The following is a 21,467-nucleotide window of genomic DNA, read 5'->3' on the forward strand; positions in this document are numbered from 1 at the left end:
AGCATAATCAGGCAAATATCAGTGTGTAATTGTTGAGCTTACAACCAAGAAATTCATTTTTATTAAATAGACTATACAAGGGCTGCTCTGAAAATAATGCTTCTTGTTTTATTGCGTTCGTCCACAATATCAGAGTCAGATGTTGGTGGTATAGCAGTAGGGGTTGAACCATCCCACCAATATTCCATTACATGTAGTTGCTGTGCAACAGATAGCAGCAGAGGGGCAGTCTGGCACAATGACATCTGACATGGAAGTCATGGACACTTGCTGAACGTTTATGGAGACCAAACAGTGGATATGAGCACAGTGAATCAGTGGGTAGCGCATTTCAGCAGTGGCAGCAGCAATGTGAAAGATAAGTGACGTTCCAGATGGCCACGCAGAGCTGTCACCTCTGCTGGTGGAGATTTTTACAAGCATGGCATTCAGGCTTTTGTTCATTGCTGATGAAGATTCATAGCTAATGGTGGTGACTGTGATGAATAATGACGTTTTGTAGCTGAAAATTTGCTCTGTCTAATAGTGTTATTGTGCTCTTTGTATGCATTGCAGCTTCTATAGAAATAAATAGGAGACATTACTCCAGGTGTGACCTATGTACCAGATGATTCTTTTTAGATAGGTGAAGATCTGGGCTTGGGATTTTTGTTTCATGTAGGTTATGACCCATCCTGTTCAGTGAGCTTTAGCCTTCTTGTAAAGAGGAATAAATAAACAGCATCACAGCAGTGTTCCTTCTTTTAGGGTTTTGTTTGTTTGTTGATTTGCTTCTCCACAGACTCCTTTCCTGTGGATTGTTTACTGGAAGTGAGATAGGATACTAGAGATGGCAGTCTGGAGATAGGGCCAGTAGATCATCTGTGAAGGCATAAAGGTAATTAAAGGGAAAGTAATACAAACTTCCATAGTCTCTGGGAGAGCTACGTAAAGGAGAACCTTGCCTGCATGGTATCTAAAAATGAGGCTACTAGCTCATATTTTAGTTTCAACTTGAACTACACAAAGATCAAATAATTCTGAAATTTCCTGAGATCCAGATAAATTCCCAATAAATTTTGAGCCTGGAAAATCATCACAAAACAGCATGACTCTCTATTTACCTCTGGAAATAGAGGAAAGTGTCAACTTCAATAAGTGGCTGTGATGCTAGCGAGACTGTTGATTAGACTACCCAGGAGCCACAAACTGTCTTGAACCTACTCTGAAACTTGCAAGGCCGGGATTCTTTTTGATCTCTTTTAAGGTGAATATAATTAATTTCAGTGTCTGCATTTGAATTAGATGTCTAAACTTCTATTACAGTTGATGGGAATCTAATCAATGGGAATACAGTCTGTAGACTCTGGAGACAAAATCAGTCCCCCACTAGGAGCTTATTTCAGGAGTCAGTGAAATAATTCTTTAGGTTTCATTTACTAGATTGACTAGATGAACTGGCTCTCCTGTAAATGTAACTGAACCTTAGACACCTAGCTCACATATATGCAGCTCAAATCAGTTGCTTAATCAACTGCTTTTTGAAATAGAATCAAGCACCCTTCTTAATTCCTACCTGCTGATCAAGAAGATGGAGCTATGTTGTATCCACCAAATGCAAAGTTTGACTCTCTTTGAATGCTTCTGCTGCCTGGAAACTCCATAGTATTCTTTCTGTTGCATGACCCAAAGCTTACCCACCAATAATGTGGTGAAGAGAAATCTGAAATTTTCTATTCCTTCTTTTGCTTTCTTTCTCATGAAATCCATAGTTCTTATATTCACAGTAAGATTTGGGTTGGAAGGGACCTTGAAGACCTTGCCATGGGCAGGGACATGTCCCTCTACAAAAAGTTGCTCTAAGTCCCATCCAAGCTGGCCTTGAATGCCTCCAGGGGTGGGGCAGCACAACTTCTCTGGGCAACTGAGTGCCTCAGTATCCTCAGAATCCTAAGAATTTCCTCTTAACATCCAAATTAAATCTTTGTTCTTTTACTTTAAAACCATTCCCCCTTGTCCTATCTCTGTCAGTCACTCTCCATCTTGTTTATAAGCTGTATTTAAATACTGAAACTCCACAATGAGGTCTCCCCAGTCTTCTCCAGCCTGAACAAGCACAACTCCTTCAACCGTTCTTCACAGAAGAGGTGCTCCAGCCCTCTGATCATCTTCGTGGCTCTCCTCTGAACTCTCTCCAACAATTCCACATCCTCCTTGCACTGGGGCTGACAGACCTGGTCACAGTACTCCAAATGGGGCCTCACAAGGGCTGACTGGAGGGGAACAATTATCTCCCTTGTCCTGCTGGCCATTCATGTATACATGGGCAGATGTTGTTTCTCAGATGCAAAAATATGAACATAATTTTTAGCTAATATTTATTTTAAGACACTTGTAAATTCTGATTTATTTGTCACATTGTGTCACATCTTGCATACGTTTGCAGCAGGATGGGTGGAATTTGTTCTAAGGATAAGAACAGAGTATGTTCAGAAACTCTTTTCTGCATTGTTGGTTTTAACTAGAGCTTTTAGGTGAACTATTAGAAGTATCATATCTAAGACTAGTAATGGAAACACTGAAGATGTGGAACTGGTATTGTGCGCATTCGTATATCTTTTTCTTGTACAACTGCCCTCAGTTTTTATCCTGTTTGCATTTGGTACAAGAAATCACTGCTTTTTTTAATGTCTGGGCATTGTAAGTGTATTTACTATATTCAGTTAGATTGCAACTAATTTTAAAGTACACAAATTTTAAGTTAAAATAATATAATGTTTGTTTTTTTAAAAACTAACGTTGAGATTATTCATTATTTCATCATTTGTTCTCATTGAAACAATATATAATGATTCTATAATCTGTGAATCCTGTGTATACTATGTACATACACCTATGCATTCTTCAATTTTTTTACTAAAATATTTTTTGAAGAACAATTCTGCTCAGCCTTAGTTGATTTGAGAGACCTTTGGAGGTGATCTGAAGGTTTTCATTCATTTGGACTCATTATATTTTTGACACTGCAGGTATCATGTTTCTCATAATTCAGATGTAATTAAGGAATGCGACATCAAGAACAACTCTTCCACGTAAATACCAAACTATGCACATTTAAGACTTGAAATTGTGTAGATAAGTATTTTACATGGCGACCTAAGCATCTGTCTTTGAAAACTCACCAGTGCTTATCCATCTGTTCAGTAATTTAGAATAACTTACTCTCTTTTCTTCCCAAATACAAATTGCTTGGATATTCTCTGCAAGTTTTCGTTTAATACCAACCAGTAATACAGTGAAGGCATTTTCCCTACTGTTCTGCAGATGTCATAGTACCCCATAAAATGTGCATGCTTTAGTTTCTACAGAAAAAGTCAGTCTTTACTCAGTCTTTACTTCAGCATAAATAACACTGTTTTTCCTTCCTTTCTCTTAGGTGCCTATCCAAGACTCTCACTGAGCTTCAGGTTGAAGAGAAATATTGGATACTTTATTCTTCAAACTTACATGCCCTCCATACTGATTACCATTTTATCATGGGTGTCATTCTGGATCAATTATGATGCATCAGCAGCAAGAGTTGCCCTTGGTATGTGCTGAGATTGAGTGGGATATTAAAATGTCAGACTGAATGTAGCCTTTGGAAGTTGTTAAGAGACTGCAACATGTTGTCAGTGTTTTGATATTCCAAAATCATTTACGTCAAAATCATGTCATTCAGTATTGCCTCAAAAGTGATAAGTTTTCCCCTGCATGCAAGAATATATCTACCATTAAATCTCTGACATGAGCTGCTCATATGGATACCAGACTTGTTTTCATCAGATTTAGTGTTGTTGTCACTAACTTTAGCAAGGGGACCAGCTCCAGAATCATATGCTAAGGGCTTCAGCGTGGGCTTTTAGACAAGGCCAGTGTGGGAAGACAAGTGTAGCTCCAAGCCTCCACCTGAGGTCCTGACTGCTTTAACTGACAGTGGCAGGAAGGGACCTCAAGAACCATGTGCTACTTCAGAGCACAGGGACGCATTAGCTATGGACCATGATGTTCTGTCTCACCCTCAGAATGCAGAGTGCACTGAGTGCATTGTTATGACAGCTTATAGTGCCATTTACCTCATGGCAGAAAAACGGATTTAGCACAGGGTGATGACCCTAGTCCAAGATCTTTTCTGATCAAAGTCTCCTGTACATAAGGGTGGCTATTTTCAAAATATTTCATATGAAGTATTTCATCTGTTACAGAAACATACTCACAGATAACTGTAGACAAGAAAGATAAAATGGATCCATAAATAATCCTTAAATAATCCTTATGATAACTCCTGCATCTTATCTCACTCCAAATTCTATCTTCAACTCTCTTTTCCACTGGCATTTGCATTCTTACTCAAAACTTTACTCTAAGCCCATGCTATATAACTTCTGTACTGTCTTCCCTTCTTAAAATTGGAGTATATTCCCTAGCACCATTATTTTCTTATATACCACAGCAAACCAATACTCCAAGACATATCCATAGGATACCTTGTCTCTGTATACTTCACCACCCAATATGTAATATACAGAAGGAGTGCAGCTGCAATTATACCCGTGTATATGTACCTCATATAACTTCTTAGCATTTGAATTTTTAAGACTGAAAATTAATGTTATACTAGCTGCAGTTACTCTATAGGTACAATAATTCTACATATTAAGTGGATTAGTTGGTGAATATGTGTGTAGTATACATGACAGATTCTGGCATTACCACTGAAGAGCCAGTGTATGTTCAGCATATTGCAGCTAAGTAGTAGCTTCATGGGAGATTTAGTGTAGGATCCAAACAGCTCTGTTGTATTCATAAATGAACTATTGATACCAAAGATCCACCCTGGAGACATCATGACAGAATTAGGAAAACACTTGAATACATCAGTCAGCATCTGGATTTTAAATGCTGGCCAGAACTGCAATGAACAAATGGTTAGACAGAAGTTGGCAAACCAATGACATTCCATTTTTTTCCTATAACAGGTTTACACATTTTTTTTCCTCATATAAGGGAAAAGACAGTCTCATGTGGTCTATTTGTCTGTAGCACAAGAGGCCCTGGTTCATCAAGTAATATACTGTGATGATAGAAATATTTCAACAAAAGTCAGAGAATGCATTCAAAACAAGCTCAAGAGCTCAGGTGTTCTACTTCCGAATGATAGAAAGTAATTTTGAGAGAATGACAATGCATCTAATAGGTTTTTCTCAGAACACAATTAGTGCCTTGATGATTATATCTTGTATCATCTGGTATTTGTATAATAAAGTTCAGTACCATGGGCCTAATCCTTTGTTCTTTTGTGTAGCCACTTCTATGAGCTTGAAGCTGAGAAGAAATTATATTGAAGTTTGAAGGCAGTGTTTGCACCTTTGGACATACGTAACTTGGTTCTGTGCTGAATCAAAAAGTTTCCTCAACAAAGAAACCCAGGCACAGAAGAAAGAGTAGTTCATTCCACAGACTGTGGGCAATAGACACTGCAAATAGAGACTGATCCCAGGCTAATCTCAAGAGCTATATTCAAAAGCATCAAATCTGGGGCACTGCTGCTCAAAACTCTGAGTTGTTGCTACTTAGCCTTAGAAGTTCCTGAATTAATTCCTCTGAATGAAGTCAAAGTAATCTTAGAGTTCTCTCTTGACAAAGGCTGTAATCACATGATTGTCTTGCTTGAGTAGGTGAGTTTCAGCTGCTCCTCCTCCAGCTGTGTTTTAAAGTAAATTATTGATCTTCAAAAGGGGGATTTTGATCCTTTATGATCATTGGTATTGCCTGCAGGGTGCCAGGATGTTATCCCAGGAGATGTATTTCCTTTAAATTAGTGGTGACCACCCTTCCATTCAGTGTGCTTAATCTTCTGGCTCTCTCAAAGAGCTTCTACAACTCTCCATGTGGTGGTTAAGGAATTATTTCTGCAATCTAGACAACAGCTGGGAAGAGACACTAAAAATGAGGGTATTAATTACGCATCTGTGTGTGCTTCTGAGTTGCTTGTTGATCAAGGCTTTGGTAAACATTTGAGAGAGGACAGTGCAAGGTCAAGAGTATACTAAAAGAGGAATTTGTGGGATTTCTGATGTAATATCCAGTTTTATCTTAGGTAATTTTCAGAATCCTTATGGGAAGCAATTGCATGTAATCCTACAAGGGAAGAAGGTAATTCAGGCTAGAGCAATCCCTTTGGGCTGCAAATATGTGATAGTGTTTGCACTATCTCTCACCCATTCCATGTGCTGGCAGTGAGGTTTTCCACAGACCTTGGTAAAATTTCTTTTAAAATAATCCCAGTGTATTAGATGCTTCATTTTACTGTGAGTTAGATGTGTTACACAAAATACAATTTTTAAATAAGCCTGGGCTGCATATCACAGAATCAATTATAGAATCATAGAGTGGTTTGGGTTGGAAGGGACCTCAATGCCTATCCAGTTCCAATCGCCTGCTGTGGGCAGGGACACATACCACTAGACCAGGATGCTCAAAGCCCCATCCAGCCTGGTCTTAAACACTTTCAGGTATGAAGCATCCGTAACCTCACTGGGCAGCCTTTGTCAGTGCCTCACCACCCTCTGAGTGTAAAATGTTGTCATAATATCTAAACTAAATCTCTTCCCTTTTAACCTAAAACTTGACCCCTTTGTTCTGTCATTACTGGACCACATAATAAGTCAGTCTTCCTCCTGCTTGTAAGCGCCCTTTATCTGCTGCATTTCAAGCAACAAAACATCTGACATCAAAACAAACTTTTTTCACAGTTTAGAGGAAAATGTGCATGATGCTAACCTACTAAATATAAAAAATATCTGTTACAGAACCTCATAGGTTACTGCAATCCCTTGGGGTAACACTGCTAACACCAACAGCTTGATTTTGAATTATATTTGTCTTGTTTATATTTGTCTTTATTTCTGTCTCTTCTGGTAAAAGAAACTGTGGTTTGTAATATGCCAGTGTCTTTGTTGTTGTTTATTTTTGTTCTGCCAGCATTTTATTGACTACTTACAAACTAAAGGAACAAATATAAAATCAGAAAAAAAAAAATAGTAAAGGAGGGGGACCTATTAAAATGGTTTGCCTCTTTTACCAATGTAGACTTATTCCAAAACTCAATGTTTTCAGCCTTCTGTGATTTTTGATTCCCATAAAATTTCCAGATACAGAACCTGCAATTTCTTGTGAATTTGAGCAGACGAACAATAAATTTGCTGTTCTTACCAGGCTTTCAAAACAGTGCTCTGGTAATATATTTCTGGTGCTACGTCCATCCTCAAATAAATGAGGATTTGACATCCCTAATAGATCTTCTGGGTACTTCATTTATGTTCAGTAGATCACTATAAAAATGCTTCTCTCCCTTCTTGGCTTTTTCTTTCCTGAAATCTATGTACCTGTCTGTCTCTCACTGCTCATCTCACTTCTGTCTAGCCATGTAGAAATTAGACTACTGATCTAAACTAGAGCTCTCAAATTCCTCTTCATGATCCGAGTACATTGTCTGATACTGAAATAGGTGTCTAAAGTAAATGGGATGAACTGCTCTAGGGCGGTCCCTTTCTCTCGGTCTACTCCAGAGGGACCCTACAGGGCTAACTTCAACCAACTGCTTAACTCTCAGAAATTCAATTCTGGATGATAAATGTCTTTATAGTCCCTCTGCCTTAATTTGTTCACATGGTTTTGTCTATCCAGATCCCTAAATAGTTCCGTTATTGCTTTAAAAAATTGTCTCTGTGGTGTTCGTGGCTAATGCAGATTTGGAAGAGCACACATTTTAGTGTTTTGCAGAATGTTTCCCTCCTGTTGCAGGTCAATTTTTTCATCCCAGAGATATTCTCAGTACAGCTACTGTGCCTTTTCTGAAGCTATATTAATTCACTGTGGTGGCGACAGGGACCCTTGGTGATTATTTCCGCTAGCTCTAGAAGGAAATGTTGTAACAGAAGAGTAATGCATCAAGCTTTAATTTTGCTTTTATTTGTAGTGTTGTCACCTGAGAGACTGCTTTCGCAAATTTTTAAGCTACTTTGCACTGACAAGGGAAATTTGCCAAAAAGGAAAACAAAATTTAAGCATTATCCACTTAGGATATGTAAAACGTGTGCTCTTTTATTTCTTTGTCTAGGAATTACAACTGTGCTGACTATGACAACAATCAACACACATCTGCGAGAGACTTTGCCTAAAATTCCCTATGTTAAAGCCATTGACATGTATCTTATGGGCTGCTTTGTATTCGTCTTCTTGGCCTTACTTGAATATGCCTTTGTCAACTACATTTTCTTTGGAAAAGGCCCTCAAAGGCAGAAGAAACTTGCGGAAAAAACAGCAAAGGCAAACAACGATCGCTCAAGGTTCGAAGGCAGCCGGGTAGGATTCTTTATACATAGTCTCTTCTTTCTTTTATTACAAATGCTAACTCTATGGAATAAACAAAAAAAATCTGCGTAAAAACATCACCAACCACATCCCCTTTTTGTGGTCAAACTTCAGCAATTCAATTACCTATCAAAAGGAAAATATTTAAGCATGCAGAAATCTAAGTGAGTATGATCTGTATGACAAGAAACTGTAAGAAGAAAACAATACCACTGCAGCTAGCTTAAAACTAAAGGCCAAGACCTACAAAAGTCCTTATATGCTTAAATCAAATACAGTTAAATTTGTATTCGTGCAAGGGAATCTGGCATCTGAGCATACTTCTCACTTCCTTTCAAGCAGATGCATTTAGAATAGGAGTAACTAGATACATGATTAGTTCTGCTCATGCTAACTAATTGGTCAGCAGAGCTGAAATGCTGTGTGTGTGGCATGATCATCTACTGCTAGCAAAGGCCAGCAGAAAATTATGCTTCCCAGAGAAAATTTCAGATGGCTTTCTGAATCACAGTATTGCTATGGTCAGTGCTGATTACACTCCATCTTATTTCCTTCCCTTAGGTATTACTTTGTGCAAAAAATATACCTTTTGCTCATTTGAAATAAAAAGTCAAGATATCCAACGCTATATGATATTAGCAAACTATGTCAGTTTCAACAGAACATATTATTTTGGCTAAAATGCTCCCAATGATGCTTTTTTGTTCAGTTCAGTTGAGTAAGGCTGCAGTTTATTTTTTCTATTAGCTATAGATTAGAAGAGCTTGCTGTGACAAAAATACTACCTATTTATTAAACATTGGTATCATAAAGTCATTTCAAGCTGTATTTTATTATTCTGGTGATCCTGTCTGCCATAATAACTGTAATGCAGAACTCCACATAATTATTGGCATTCATATATGTGAAATAGTTCTTGAAGCAATAAATTCATTTTTGTCCATTCTATTATGGAACCAAGATCTCATCACAGTTGGCAGCATTGCCTAGGACTAAGCTAGCAGGAAGATTGAATTCCCTTTTCTGGAAAAATAAGTAGTGATAATAATAAGAAAGCAAATAGAAGAAAAAGAGAATATCACAACTGAAAGCAATAGAGAAGATTTTAGCTGCAAGCAGGTAATGCAGATGTACGCCCTAAGGTTCTGTTTTTGCCAATGAAAACCATCCTGTGAATCTCATCCATTTAAATGATTTATAGAATTCATTAGTTACTCAATGCCATCTAATGCCTGACTGTTCTTCAATAAAGAGTTCAATTAGTCTGTATTGTCAGAAGTAGTCCAAGGTCCTTAATGAGTGAAAAGGGCTTTTTTTAATACCCACATTGCATCATTTTTGTATACCAGACCTGGTTATACGTTATGCATCAACCTTTCTATCTCACTTTTAACTTAGGACCTTTTCTTTTCTTTCTGGACCATCCTGAGCAAATACTGTGCACTGTTCTGACTTTTCTGCTGGTTTAATATTGGCCAAGCATGAACTGAACATAAGACATGAGCAGCATGACAGAACTGAAAGAGCAGTATGCTACTTTGTCACTTGGAATACCAGATGTGAAAGGGAAATCTGTATACTTCTACTTCATACTGTCTGTGAATATTTGCTATATGATGAATAATGAAGTGTGGTCAGATTCAGCTGGTGAAGTCAACAGAGCTTTACTGCAGTTGCTGGATTCAGTGTCTTAAGAGAAGTAGTGCCAGTGTATGACCGGAAATTACATTAAATAGGTCTGATAAGAAGTCATCCTTTTGAACATGAAATAGATGGAAAATGCATATTCAGCAAATGTAGAACGTCTTCTCTTAATTTCTCATTTGATAAAACACTAGCAAATCCGAAGCAGAAAAGATTGCTCAGAGCAGACCAGAAATCCCATTGCTTTTGGGATGTGCAGCTCAGGGAAAATACATATCAAACAAAGATTACCAGGATTGTCAGAGATCACAACCTTGAAGCAGGAACACACCTTCCGTAGTTCAGGATTATGCCCACTGTATACTATGCTGTATAGGCATCCAACAATGAAGGCAAGACAGGTGGTCATGCTGGAGTTTGCCAAGGAAGACTATCTGAAAGCTTTGCAGACTCTTCAAGGGGCACTGAAGAGGCATTGAGTTCAAACTTCAAATTCAGTGAGTCTTGAGAATTGGTGAATGTGATGGAAATAATGGCTACTTGGCGCTTGCTTCTTGCTTTATGGCTGGGCTGGGTGTCCTGGGAAGGGCTCAACTGTCAGCACCTTTTGTCACAATTCTTACTGTTTGGTGACTGTAAAAATGTGTGAACAGAGGTTGAAAAGGTTTTAGATATAAAACTGGAAAAATACATTACTTTTAGTTTGTCTCTAGGACTACCACTGTGGGTTGATCTCTCTGTTTTGATTTAGTCATTCAATTTGCTTGTAATGAACCGTGTGCATGAGCTCTCTGCCACTGATTTAGAGTCCTAGCTCAGGGCACCTGGGAAAAAACAAACAAACAAACAAACACAGAAATAAACAAATGAAAGTAGTAGTAGACTTCTGAAAACACTTTTTTTGAAACCTCAATCAATTGGTTCATATATAAGAACAAGCTCTAGGAAGAACAGGGTCTTGATTTTTCATAAAAGTTCCTATGGTATCAGTGCCTAAATTAAAGTCTTCTGTTCGTGGAAAAATTGACAGCAAAGAATAGGTGGCCTATAAAAACAGGCAGCCTGTTTTCCTTTGAAAATTGATCACTATTGTTATGGATCAATTCTGTTTCTCTTGTTTCTGTTGGCAGGTTCTGGCTTCATTTGTAGCTGTCTGTGCATTTTCAGTTTTACTACATAAATTGTTTATTTTAAATAAGGCTCAGATACAGCCTAATTTACAACTAAATCAGCATGAGATAGCTCTAAGGCAATCCAGTTCTCACTTTTTGTTCTCTCTTGTGATAGAGGCCACTGGCATAATCAGCTGGTGCGCGTGTGTTTTGGACATTGCTCCTTCTGGGCCAATCCATAGAGGTTATGATTTGTTACAGTCCCCTGCTAAAAATACTTCTTCTTAGCTCATGCTGTGGCAATTTATGTTTTCAGTTTGGTGGGACCAAAAGTTCAGCCTCGGGGTATCAATCAGGAGGGTAGCTATCACACAAGCTCATTCAAGCTTCAACCCCCTGTGGCTCTCAGACATATGGGAATAGCTTTCTTTGAACAAAATAATACAAAGCCCTTTGTAAAAAGGTTCTTCTAGCCAGCAGTTGCTGCATGGCTTTTTAGCTCCAGAGGTTTCCAGTTCAGACTCTGATTGTTGGCCAAGGCAACGCTGCCCACCAGCCACTACTGAGGATGGAGGCCACTTTACATCTACTTATTGCTTTTAAAGCATCATGAATGGTAGCAACTGTTCTCACAAGTGGGATTTTCTTCTTAGAATGAGTGTCTTGGCTCCTGTGGTAGAATTATCACTCAGTCTAAATTGGGAAATATGAGAATAGCAAAACTGGCAGTATTCTCCTGTGCATCTTCATCTTTTCTGGATGTTTTTTCTTTTTTTTTTTTTTTTTTTTTTTTTTTTGTACTGTTTTGAAGAGTGGGATATTTCTGAAGCGTGAGTGTGATGAGTAGGTGCCAAGTTTTGAAAAATATCTGTCAAGGGTGGGAAACACAGTTCCTGTGAGAAGAGCCCTAGTTCTGTAGTGCTTATGACATTCATTGTGCACTGAGGGATCATGTGCGTACAAACTTAGTTCAAATACAACAAGGATGACTGTCAAACTCCATCCTTACTTGATTATCAGTGATATTGGGGTGCAAGTTTCTAACTTTCCTTATTCTTCACACTTTCTTTTATTTTCAAGATCTTTCCATCTTCCCATTTCTGCTGGCTATCCTAGTTTCATCTGCTACGTCAACAGAAACTTAATTGTCTCTTTCATTTATTTTGATCCACTTAATCAATATAAGCAATTTTGTTAAAGTAGTAAGTTATCAATTTTTAGACTCAGTGAGAATACTCAACAATATCATTTTTATTGTGCTTGCAGTTTAAATTATTTTTTAAATGTCTCAGGCATAGTGTAGTCAATCAGTGTTGTTTGAAGCACAGATAGTATTCAAGGTCTCTGGTCTCTGACATGTTAGAAAGTCATTCAGACATAACTAAAGAAGTTGAAAGCTGTAGTGTACCCCTTGTGCTTTCACCAGGCAGACCAGGTGACAGTCAGATAGCTAGATTACAATTACTAACAAAAGTTATTTTTATTTTATAGTTTTAAGAGGAGATCTATTTTGTGGGATAATATTATTGAATAGTAATTTTGATGTAAAATAACTCAAGACTAATAAAGAGACAGCTTTTCCTCCTGTTATTTAAACCTGCTATTTGCATTTATATTACTTCATATAATGAAAAATATTTACACGGTATTTAAAAATTTGGGATTGATGAACTCCTAAATGTACCTATGGGGTTTAAGCAAAATGCTTCCACTGTTTATTTTTGTGTAGCAGAGTGAAAGACTTATGAGGAAGAACAGAAGGAGTAAAGTACTCCTTAAAATTTATGGAATATTAAACAGAGAACTAAATGAACCCAAAGTAATTCAGACACTGTCTCACAGTAAATCAAGCTGTTTTGTACTTTCCTGACCCCAGTCAAGTGTTTTCAAACTGACATTAAAAATGAAGTTTTCCAAGAATCTTAATTAGAGGAAGGTATTTAATAGCAGCTCTTTTCACTCATCTATTTAAAAACGTTATCTAAACAAGCCAGTATGTTGTTGACTAGAGGGAAGAAGTAAGTGGTGAAGTTTCCAGGTATGAAAGAAGTTTCAAGTCTACAATGTACTGTCCTAGTTGATCCTATTAGCGAAGCAGAGTTCATGCAAGAGTAAGAGTAAGACCATGGTTTCTTTGTGAGCTGTCTGCTAATTTTCCTTTTTTAACTTCAGTTACTTCATTCTTGTGTGATGATAGATGGCTGTTAGAATTTTTGGATTTTCTTAATTTGCCGTGTAATATGTTTAGTTTAATCTTAGAACCGTAGAATCATTAAGATTGGAAAAGACCTCTCAGATCACCCAGTCCAACCATCAGTTTATCCCCACCATGCCCACTGACCACATCCCTCGGTGCCACACCCACACGGTTTTTGAATACCTCCAGGGACGGTGACTGCACCACCTCCCTGGGCAGCCTGTGCCACTGCATCACTGCTCTTTATGAGAAGAAATTTTTCTTAATATCCATCCTGAACCTTTCCTGATGCAGCTTGAGGCCATTAACTCTCATCCTGTCACTGGTTACATGGGTGAGGAGACCTACTGCCACACTGTTAACAAATGGTGAACCTACAAAAATGAATCTGTTTTTCAGTGTGTGGTATGTCTCACTGCATTTCATGTTTCTCAGCTTCCAAATGGAGTTATGTGAGTGCCATTCACCTTCTGGTGCAGGAGCTGTAATTGTTCAAAGTTGGGAGGAATGGTGTTTAATTTAGTAATAGCATCAGTTTTGCGTATTTAGATCCATGCTTATTCAGTAGGGAATTGATTAATGATTTGGCACTCAGCTGTTTTTGTCTACTTTTGTAGGCTCACTGGGAGACACTTAATGGGAACAACCAGCTCTGGGTTTTGTCAGGAAAGAGGTGGGAATGCAAGAGTGCAGATGGGGAAATGGGGAATGAGTGGGTTCAGGCAGAAAAGAGATCACAGGAGACCCAGGGACACCAGAGGGGACAAGAAGGAGAAATCTTTAGGTTAAAATCAGATCATAAGGAGCAAGAGAAATTGGCCAAATGTTGTCATCTCCACTTTGAAACAATATTCAAGAACAAAGCTTGGCTTTTTCAGAAAACACTTTGAGAAAAATTTCCAGTGCACATGCTATGACAGGCCATAAAAACTTATAAGGCTCATAAGGAGTAAAACAGAGGTTTCATTGAAGATGTTGGTCTTGTTTGTCTTGTGTAGTCTTGTCTGTAATCAGTTCAGCTGCTTTACATAATCTATATCTGTATCTAAAGTAATAGTTTTCTTTGAGTCACTGCACCATACTCTTGTGCACTCATGTGGGAATTTTCCTTATGTGTATATTCAAACAAACCTGAGTCAACCTGCAGAGGATAAGCCTGTCACTGTGCTTCTTCATTCCTTGAGAGTGCTTCTGTACATTTCTCAAAGTCGTTTAAATCATTACTCAAATCACTCAGAAGTCATGTTTGTGTGCAAATACTTTTTAATGTGTTGCATATATTACGTGTTCCTGCTTTGCAAGATCACTTTAAGATTGTCACAAAATATTGGGATATAGTGCTGTAACGTTATTGAGAGTTTGAAGGTTTATCCAAAATCTCAGAGGAAATCAATACAGTTTGCAGGAATAGGTCTCAAGCATATCAAATTTCAGTTTCTGCAAACCTCTCCATTTGCTCCTTCCTTGAAATTGGCTTGCTAATCTCAGTCTGTTAACAAAGAGATGCACTTCACAACTGTTTCCAAATATGTTTTTGGACATTTTCAGAAAATATATGTTGTCCTGCAACTTGGTAGGGTGTAACTGTGTGCTTTCAAACAAAGCTTTTACATCAACGTTGCTACTTTCCTGACCACCTCTCTGGTTTGATTTATAGATGCAGTGACTAACAGTGAAAAGTGTCAGTATCACTGGGAGATCAGAGACAGAAATTCCATTAGGGGTGCATGCAGTCTTGGCAGATAAGGTGAAATAGGCTATGCAGTGTGATGAAATAAGTGGAATCAAATTAATGCTTTCCTTGTGTAGGAGAAGCCTGGGGATATACCCTCCAGAGTACAAGCTGACACCTCACTTAAAACAGTCCAGGTCTCAATGGAAAGACAAAGTACCTGTGGACTGGATAATGTCTTCATATATGGAGGTGGCAGACAGAAAAGGAAACAGAGACTGCAAAGAGAAGGCAGTACGTCCAGAGCAGGGCCCAGTAAAATGCTCCTTGCTGGGGCATTTTGAGGAAGTTGAAGGAACTTTATGTAACATTTCTCAAAATCTGGGAGGAGATAGGAAAGGGTGTGATATGTGCTTAGTAGAGGCTTAGATGAGAGATGTAATTTTAAGCTTTATAAAGAAGTTGCAAATAATAGGGATATTTTGCACAATGCTATTACAAATCCTGATCATAATATGAACTGGGGAAAAAAAAACAAACAATGCAATGCAAACTGAATCAGTGACTTTCAGAAACCACTCTAAGCAGTGATGGTGTCCATGGTTGTATTGTACAGCTGTGTATATTCCCCAGCTGCAGATCCTGCTCAATAGCATGTACTCATTTCTACAAACCTCAAGCTCATACTTTTCTACCCAGCAGGTTTCTGCCAGGGGAAAAATAAATTCTTAATCACCACTGAGGCTTCTGCACCTCATGGTTCTGTTTCACGTTGTTTATTTTTATTTATAGGCACTCATCAGCATTATGCACTGTTGCCTACAACAGCAGGATGTGTTGGATACCTTAGGATTTTTTTCTTCTTCTTACCTATGTGTTGTTCCTTGTATTATGTGTTCTTTTTCCATCTGCAAGAAGCTTGTCAAAGTATTGTTAGTATGTAAATATGACTATAAATATATTTCCCAAAGAGAACATAAGATGTATATCTATAATTGATTAAAGAAATATCAATTTTCCAAAAATTGAACAGGATTCTAAGAAGCTAAATGCACAGGGACAGACACATAGCAAATGCATACTTTTACTGCATCACACAAAGCTTTCAGCAGACCTGGTATCAGATGGCTGTATGAACTTCAATAGGTCATGACCATACTATGTTTTCTCAGCTGCTTTTGTACTTATGCTTCCAGGATGAGATGTTCAGCTGTGCCACACAGTTCACGTAGCTAGATCAGGTGGCAATTTAGAAAAAGGTAGTAATTAACAAAATCACAGGCTGAATTGTAGTTGAATAAATTGTGAAAATAGATCTGGAAATTATCTTGTGTGTGCTATGTGTAACAATTTCTTCTTAGCTTGGGAGGGAAACTGCATTCATTTGAACAGTCATGCAGATGTTAACTAGTTCAAAACACCCAGGACAGAGCATTTATCCTATAGTGAGCAGTTTATTTCCTCTCCCAAAAGCTGGTGGGAAATTGGAGCTGACTCCTGCATCAGCTTTGTTCTCTGCCTATCCTCCAGCATGCAGGGCATGGGGCACAAAGGATTTCAGTGCCCACCACTGAAGCAACCAAATACTGCCTGAGATGGCATCACCGAGGACTTTCTGTCAGTTCTACTCCTGGGAAATTGAAGTTTTCTGGACAGAGGGAGCTACACCCAACTCTGTTGTTATTCGGAGGGGGCTGCAAAATTAAGCCCAGAGTTTACTAAGGCCAAAAAAGGATCAGAACCTTCTTCTCATTTCCTATATTGGCATCATGTTCCTCAGCTGTGCTCAGCATTGTGCTCACCTCCTGCTGCAAACGGAGGCTAGAGGGAGGAGTGCTACTTGTTTCCTCAGTTTAGCAGTGTTATTCCTATTTAAGATCACTTACTTATCCAAGTAGAAAAAAAATGTAATTATGCGTTGCCATCATTTCAAAATCAGGAAAATGTATATGGAAAGAAAAGTTTAAGAGAAAAGCTGTAAAAAAATGTGTGAATCCAATATACAAGGAGTTCAGCAGGATAGGGCTTACTGTGTTTTCACCCGCACTTTTTTCTTTTTTTCTAAATCCTGAATAGAATCATAGAATCATAGAATGGGTTGAAAAGGACCACAGTGATCATCTGTTTTCAACCCCCCTGCTATGTGCAGAGTCACCAACCACCAGACCAGGCTGCCCAGAGCCACATCCAGCCTGGCCTTGAATGCCTCCAGGGATGGGGCATCCACAGCCTCCTTGGGCAACCTGTTCCAGTGCATCACCACCCTGTGTGAAAACCTTCCTTCTAAAATCTGATCTAAACCTCCCACATCTCAGTTTAAGACCATTGCACCTTGTCCTATCACTATCCACCCTCATAAACAGCTGTTCCCCCTCCTGTTCGTATTCTCCCTTCAAGCACTGGGAGGCCCCAATGAGGTCTCCCCGGAGCCCTCACTTCTCCAAGCTAAACAAGCCACTTCCTTCAACCTTTCTACACTGGAGAGGTGCTCCTATGAAAAAATAGCTTTTTTAGTGTTAATTAATTTCCTGCTCTTGCAGAGAGAGATTCCCTCCTTTACCTTCTCTTCCTACTGCCAGCAATGCAGAGATTTCACTGAAATACTCCATCCTTTAAAGCGCAGCTAATTTAAATGGAGAGGAAAATGGTTGCTTTTGCCAAATACGCTTATTAAAAGTTGGTAATATGATATCCCTGTTTGTAACAGTGTCTAAGTACCTGTCTCTATTTAAGCAGCTGAATATTCCGATCTTTTTTTCTGATATTACCATCTGCTTAAAATGAATATTGCTTTCTTAAAACACATATGATTTTGGAGATGTAAATGCACACACACTTTGCTGTTCATACGTCAAAATCTTTTGAAACAATGCAAATTTCCACTTTTGTCCTGTAGGTGGACACCCATGGAAACATTCTGCTAACATCTCTTGAAATTCACAATGAGGTGGCAAGCAACGAGGTCACAACCAGCGTTACGGATGCCAGAAATTCAGCGATATCCTTTGACAACTCAGGAATCCAGTACAGAAAACAAAGCTCACATCGCGAAAGCCTTGGAAGGCGTTCATCAGACAGAACAGGCTCCCACAGCAAGAGGGGCCATTTACGAAGAAGGTCTTCACAACTGAAGATAAAAATTCCTGATCTAACAGATGTGAATGCCATTGACAGATGGTCAAGAATGGTGTTTCCATTCACATTTTCTCTTTTCAACTTAATTTACTGGCTATACTATGTTAACTGAGTGACTGAACTTTTTTAAAGGACTTCAATTATAACAAGTGAAGTACTACTTGCCTGCAGAGTTTATATATATTTATATGTAAAAACATATATATATATGAACTTTTACAATGTAGAGAATACTCATGTATGTGTGAATACGTACAGCGAAGAATCGTGTGTATATATGAGCACACACTGGAGAGCAAAAGTATATGTATGCACACATACGTGTACGCATTCATTCTGAGGTTATGGACAATGTAACATAGAATGCACTTCCGAGGAACTTTTTAATTTGAAAGGCAGGTGTCGTCCAAAGCAAGCCTTGGGAACGTAAGTGTTGTGTATTATCACTTCAAAACTTTGATGGTCATAGAAATTTTCAAACAGCTGTAATGGTGTATAAAGTCAGTATTTAGTAACATTGTTTGTAAATGCCACCATGCACACTAATCATAAAGTGATAGAGTTACACTGGTAAGTTTAAAGTAAGTCATTTGTATTGCAGAACCATGAACAACAATCTCATCAAGCCAAACTTGTTTCTCTTTGCTAAAATTTCTTGGTTTTGTATGACCTAAGACACTTTTCCCACTCATTAATGGGCATTGTTTTTAATGGTCTCTTGCTTTCTCTTCTGCAGTAAGCAAGCTGATCATAGGAGTATTGCTGTAGGTCTTTGGAGATGCATACGTGTTCATAATATTTCAAACAAGCATTTTAAATGTCCATCAACAGTGAAAAGAATCTTTTGTAAGTACTGTAAATGTGCAGCACATTTTCCTCCCCTTGGACTGGTTCCAGCTGCCATGTCATTTTGAAAGAGAACAGCACATTTTTAGTGTAAAGTAGCTGAGATTTCAACTACTGTCAACGTGTTCTACATCTGCTGTAGATGTAAAGATTGTTATTCCAGTGAAAACATAGAAGATGTCTCAGGTTATTTGCTACTTCAACATGAAACCACCTAGCTGTAGCATTTTTTTAAATATGCATTCACATTATTTAACATTCTTATAACATTGTATGTTAATGTAAAATATATTTGCATAATATGCATATAAGTATATTTTCTCAATGTTTTTCTTTCCTGTGCTTGCTATTGTGACTGCATGCTATGTCATATTTTTGTTTCTGTGATGTTACAACTTTTTATTCTTTAGAACTGAGCAAATAGAGCACTTCTGATACTTTGATTCAGTAATGGAGTATTTTCATATTTTATTTATATACTTAAAGTATATATATGTACGTTTATGAAGCTCATGTCCTGCAGTCAGAGATCACAAAAGACAGCAAGAAGTATGTTCAGACTGTGTTCAGACTCACCTTTCATGCAAATGTAAGCACTTTGGTTTTCATTCATATTCATTCCCCAAGCAGTTTTCCAACTTTTTTCAGTCTAGTAGATTGTAGTCATCCAAGGTATGCCTATTTCAGATCTGTAAACTTAATTTGTTACTTATCAGAGCAACCTTTCTAAAGAAAAGAAGATATATTTTTTGTAAGCAGTGTTTCTATCATGTACATTCACAGCTACCAACAGGTGCAGTAGCATAAGTAGATTTAAAACAAAAATTTAGGCATGGCCATGCCTGTACTCTATATGCAGGATTCCTGGGGAAATCAATAGGAAATTATGTCAAAGAGAGAGCTTTGAATGTTAGCAAGGGACATATCTATGGGAGAAAAACGTGGATATGCATGTTGATAAAAAACGTGGATAAAAGCACCAAGATGGAATGATGATGGGAAGGCCTTGGCTTTGTTAACGAGCCAAGTGTTCTCACTGGTATTTGTGTTACCTATGAGTAGAGCACTCATGCTGCTGCCATGTACACTCTGTTGCTGTTTCCACCCTTGACTGCAGCTGAGCTGAGAAACTTTGCTCTGGGCTGAACTGCAGCATAGGCAGGTTGCAAAGCCTGAGCTGCAGTCTCATCATGGGGGCTGCTGCTCACTGAACAGCAACGTGCTCCTTCAGCTGCCTTGAGGTAGAGCCACAGTGTGATCCCCATTGCCCTGCCCTCGCCTGCAGGACTGCACTGAAGCCCTGCTGCATCCTTGGCACTAGCACAAATTGGCTGTACCTGCAGCTCTTAAGCACTGCGACTGCAAATAACTGTATGGCATGAGAAGCCTTGAAGGAAACCATGAAGCTGGAGCACAAAAACTTATTTTTGAGCAGCTCCTCAGTATGAGCTTCCATTGGTAGGCTGCAACATATTATGAGCTGTCTGATACTTCTTCCAACTGTGAAGGGATTGTAGAGCATGTTGTCATCCTTACTGTCAAAGTAATAAAACAATTAGCACCTTCCCAAATACACATTTTGTAGATTCATTGATATTATCTCCCAAGCTCTTACCTTAATAGCAAAATATAATTAAACAAAAAATACGATATTAATAAAACATAAAAACTGTAGGCTCTGCTTTGGAAAAGTTGCCCTAATGAAATATCTTTGAGCAAGTCCTTTGGTTAGTGCCCTAAGCAACTGTTCTGAAAAATGGAATTCAAGAAGAGAGCGGTCCCACTCTCTCACTGTTTTTAGTCACTGTTCTCCCCTTTCTTCGAGCTCCAGCTCCTAGAAATGCTCTGGTCAGGTAGGGCTCATTCACAACTATAAAAGAGCTTTTATTTGTGATGTGAATATGTACTCCATATTCTGTAGAAGCTTCAGAGGCTTCAGTCGAGATTTTTATGTAGATGGAGAAATTACTGACTGGTCTCAGAAAAGAGGAAATGAGTGTTTTCAGCACCTCACATGGGCAAGATAACTGAGTGTCTGAGTCTCCTCCTCCTTGTACATCTGGAGAGCAGTTTATTACTGTTAACCCATTCAGGAAACTATTTCCCACCTTCCGTCTCATTGCAAAAAGTGAGCAGTTGCACGTTTCAGGTTTTCATGAGATTCCAAATCCATCAGCCCAGGCAGGCTCCATGGGGCGCAAGCAGCTTGGACTGTGAACAGACTGAAGTCTTGGTTGGACTTGAAAAAAGCCAGGAAATTCTCACTTAAGGTTAACACTTCATCCTTAACACGCATTTTTGTGCCTTTTTTGCCAATTCCCTTCTTCCAGTCCCAGCACCACTTCTTACACACAGACACACACACAACCATGTGTTAAGAACAGTGTTTGCCTTGACCTCACATTTTCTGGCTATTGTCACTTTATGCTAGCTGCAGTGTATGACTTTAAACATAGGTGGCTTTAAG

At 38.5% G+C, this 21,467-nt stretch overlaps 1 protein-coding gene across 1 annotated transcript in view; it reads left to right on the forward strand.

Annotated features, from left to right (window-relative positions):
- The window catches only part of GABRB3 (gamma-aminobutyric acid type A receptor subunit beta3), a 109,598-nt gene extending 90,385 nt beyond the window's left edge, over positions 1 to 19,213 (forward strand). The window contains exons 7-9 of the mRNA XM_042810308.1: positions 3,416 to 3,568; positions 8,141 to 8,385; positions 17,916 to 19,213. Of these exons, the coding sequence (XP_042666242.1) occupies positions 3,416 to 3,568; positions 8,141 to 8,385; positions 17,916 to 18,266 (749 nt within the window). The 3' untranslated portion in view covers positions 18,267 to 19,213. The remainder of the gene's footprint in view (positions 1 to 3,415; positions 3,569 to 8,140; positions 8,386 to 17,915) is intronic.
- Positions 19,214 to 21,467: the final 2,254 nt, after the last annotated feature.

This window comes from Centrocercus urophasianus, unplaced genomic scaffold, assembly GCF_019232065.1.
Source record: "Centrocercus urophasianus isolate 14NV4802_14NV808 unplaced genomic scaffold, USGS_Curo_1.0 seq_12, whole genome shotgun sequence".
Classification (NCBI taxonomy): domain Eukaryota; kingdom Metazoa; phylum Chordata; class Aves; order Galliformes; family Phasianidae; genus Centrocercus; species Centrocercus urophasianus.